The sequence below is a fragment of the Emiliania huxleyi genome (genome assembly GCF_000372725.1).
Source record: "Emiliania huxleyi CCMP1516 chromosome Unknown EMIHUscaffold_214, whole genome shotgun sequence".
NCBI lineage: Eukaryota > Haptophyta > Isochrysidales > Noelaerhabdaceae > Emiliania > Emiliania huxleyi.
Genome location: NW_005200469.1, coordinates 154,928 through 158,326, shown reverse-complemented (window position 1 = coordinate 158,326; position 3,399 = coordinate 154,928). Strand labels below are relative to the sequence as shown.

Below are 3,399 nucleotides of genomic sequence, written 5' to 3'. Positions count from 1 at the left end.
TGAGATGCCGGGGGAAATCGCGCGGCACATGGCGGGGGAGATGGCGGGAGATGGCGGGGGGTCGCGGGGGATCGCGGGAGGGGTCGCGGGGGGTCGCGCGCCGCTCGGCGAGCTGTGTGATTCGCTCGGTGAGGGAGGCGCGGAAGGCGTCGTCCGACGTCTCGCGGAGGTGCGAGATGAGCTTGTCCACGACAAAGACGACGTTGCCCGCGTTGGTCATCCGGTAGAGAAGGTCGAGGGTCTTCCGCTTGAGGGTCTCGTCCGGGTCCTAATCTCGTGCAATCTCGTGCAATCTCGTGCAATCTCGTGCAATCTCGTGCAATCTCGTGCAATCTCGTGCAATCTCGTGCAATCTCGTGCAATCTCGCCCAATCTCTCGGTGCAGGTGCTGCTCGACGTGCCTCCAGAGTCTCGAATCCAGTGTGGGTCCTGCGTGTCCCATACCTCCAGAGTCTCGAATCCAGTGTGGGTCCTGCGTGTCCCATACCTCCAGAGTCTCGAATCCAGTGTGGGGGCTCGGTCCGATGGGTGGTGCGGTAGCCGGGGTCGTGCGTGCTGAGTACGCCAGCCTCGGGGCAAGGCGGTAGCGTGCAGTGTGGCTCCGTGCTCCGACGAGCGACAGTGGCGGCCCCGCAAGGCAGCGCGTCTTCCGCTTCTACGGGGGCGAAGACCTCGAGGCAGTCCACTACGACTAGCTGGTGCTCGAGGGCGTACTTCTGGTTGACCTGCAGAGTAGGGTAAGGTACGGGTACACCTCTCCACACACACACGAGGTGGTGGGGCAAGGGCCGGGCTAGTCCCTCGCGACTCCACGTCTGGACGACAGGAGCTGGCACGGCATTGAAACGTGCAAGGCCCAGTGCGCGTGGGTGAGCGGTGCGTGTGTGGGGGGGAGGGGGCGGCGCGGGGGGGGGGGGGGGGGGGGGGGGGGGGAAAAGGGGGGTGGGGGGGGAGGGGAGGGGGGAGGGGGGGGGCGGGGGGGGGGGGGGGGGGGCGGAGGGTGTGGGGGGACCAGGGGGGGGGGGGGGAGGGGGGGGGGGGGGCTCGGGGGGGGGGGGGGGGGAGGGGGGGGGGGGGGGGGGGGGCGGGGGCGCCGGGGGGGGGGGTCGGCGGGGGGGTCGCCGGCGAGCGCCTTGATGCCGAGGTACTTGAGGTTGTGGTTGTCGGACGAGACGAAGCGCGAGATGTGGCTCGCCGCCGTCTCGAGCAGCTGGATGTTTGGGAAGATGGCGGTGATCGTGCGCACTGCCTCGTAGATGATGGCGTACCTGTTCACAGCTAGAGGTGTGAAGAGACGCTGTTCACAGCTTGTGATCGTGCGCACCGCCTCGTAGATGATGGCGTACCCGATGTTGATGCCCGTGTCTGCGCGGCGCAGCACGTCGAGCAGCACCTGCACCGGGAGATTGCACGAGATTGCACGAGATTGCACGAGATTGCACGAGATTGCACGAGATTGCACGAGATTGCACGAGATTGCACTAGAGTAGCCGAGAGATTGCACGAGATTGCACGAGAGTAGCCGAGAGATTGCACGAGATTGCACGAGAGTAGCCGAGAGTAGCCGAGAGTAGCCGAGAGTAGCCGAGAGTAGCCGAGAGTAGCCGAGAGTAGCCGAGAGTAGCCGAGAGTAGCCGAGAGTAGCCGAGAGTAGCCGAGAGTAGCCGAGAGTAGCCGAGAGTAGCCGAGAGTAGCCGAGAGTAGCCGAGAGTAGCCGAGAGTAGCCGAGAGTAGCGGAGGTACGGAGGAGGTACGGCGGAGGGACTGCGGAGGGACGGCCCTCTGCCTAGACACTTCCTAGACACTTCCTAGACACTTCCTTGTTCACACCTCGTACATGCCTTCTGACGCGCGCTGGTCGGCGGTGCCCAAGGTCGCCATCAGCTTGAGCAGTTTGATCTGGAGCCACGGCGCGGGATGTGGGGAGATATGGGGAGATATGGGGAGATGTGGGGGGAGATGTGGGGAGGTCGCGACCTGGATCCACGGCGCGGGCATGCCTGTTCACAGCCAGAGGTGTGAAGAGACGCTGTTCACAGCTCGACCTGGATCCACGGCGCGGGGGTGCGGTGGTAGTCGAAGGAGGAGGGGAGGCGGTGCTCCGTGATTTGCTTGAGGATGGAGACGTACGAGGGCACGAGGTCCTTGTGCGCCTAGGGGAGAGGCGGGGGAGAGGTGGGGGAGAGGTGGGGGAGGTGTGCGACGGCACGAGGTCCTTGTGCGCCTTTGGGTCATAGGGTTAGAGAGGTTGGGGGTAGGGGTAGGGGTAGGGGTTAAGGGGTAGGGGTGGGGGTAGGGGTAGGGGTAGGGGTAGGGGTAGGGGTGGGGGTAGGGGTAGGGTGAGGGTGAGGGTGAGGGTGAGGTGCGCCTTTGGGTCCGCCTCGGCCCCCTCATGCAGTATGTAGAGCGACGCGCCCATGACGGCGGGGTCCTTGTCGCACAGCACGCGCCGAAGCTTCTCGGAAAGGTCGGCCGCCGAGGACGGCTGCAGCTGGCAGAAGCGGTGCAGCGCCATGACGGCCTTCTTGCGGACGACCTCGCTGGGGTGGTCGAGCAGCGCGCACACCTGGGGGAGATATGGGGGAGATTTGGGGGAGGTGTGGGGGAACTGTGGGGGAGAGATGGGGGGAGAGCAGACCTCGACGTGGCTGGTCGACTTGGGGGGAGAGACGGGGGAGATATGGGGGAGATATGGGGGAGATATGGGGGAGAGACGGGGGAGAGACGAGGGAGATATGGGGGAGGTGTGGGGGAGGTATGGGGGAGATGTGGGGGAGATATGGGGCACACCGGGTCCATCAGCGCAGGGAGCGTCTCGAGGTTGACCAGCTTTGGGATCGCGACGAGGGTGGCGCAGACCTGGCGGAGAGGCGGGGAGATGTGAGGAGAGGCCGGGAGATGTGGGGAGAGGCGGGGAGAGAGTGGGAGAGACGTGGGGAGATGTGGAGAGATCGCCACCAGGCTGGCGCAGACCTCGACGTGGCTGGTCGACTTGAGGGGAGAGACGGGGGAGATATGGGGGAGAGATGGGGGAGAGATGGGGAGAGAGCAGACCTCGACGTGGCTGGTCGACTTGAGGGGAGAGACGGGGGAGAGACGGGGGAGAGATGGGGGAGAGATGGGGGAGAGATGGGGAGAGAGCAGACCTCGACGTGGCTGGTCGACTTGAGGGGAGAGACGGGGGAGAGATGGGGGAGATATGGGGGAGAGATGGGGAGAGAGCAGACCTCGACGTGGCTGGTCGACTTGAGGGGAGAGATGGGGGAGATATGGGGGAGATATGGGAGAGAGATGGGGAGAGAGCAGACCTCGACGTGGCTGGGCGACTTGAGGAGAGGAGACCGGGGAGATATGGGGGAGATATGCGGGAAAGATTGTCAGAGAAGGGGAGAGACCAGA

General features: G+C 65.2%; 1 protein-coding gene across 1 annotated transcript in view; it reads right to left on the bottom strand.

The window, feature by feature from the left end:
- AP4E (Adaptor protein complex 4, subunit epsilon) overlaps nucleotides 1–3,399 on the bottom strand; it is a gene marked incomplete at its 3' end in the record, with an annotated part of 5,394 nt that overhangs the window by 734 nt on the left and 1,261 nt on the right. The window contains exons 5-14 of the mRNA XM_005780474.1: nucleotides 3,228–3,292; nucleotides 2,791–2,859; nucleotides 2,369–2,566; nucleotides 2,046–2,153; nucleotides 1,831–1,899; nucleotides 1,347–1,393; nucleotides 1,120–1,268; nucleotides 821–823; nucleotides 672–730; nucleotides 102–268 (exon numbers count right to left, since the gene is read on the bottom strand). Coding sequence (XP_005780531.1) covers nucleotides 102–268; nucleotides 672–730; nucleotides 821–823; nucleotides 1,120–1,268; nucleotides 1,347–1,393; nucleotides 1,831–1,899; nucleotides 2,046–2,153; nucleotides 2,369–2,566; nucleotides 2,791–2,859; nucleotides 3,228–3,292 — 934 coding nt within the window. The remainder of the gene's footprint in view (nucleotides 1–101; nucleotides 269–671; nucleotides 731–820; nucleotides 824–1,119; nucleotides 1,269–1,346; nucleotides 1,394–1,830; nucleotides 1,900–2,045; nucleotides 2,154–2,368; nucleotides 2,567–2,790; nucleotides 2,860–3,227; nucleotides 3,293–3,399) is intronic.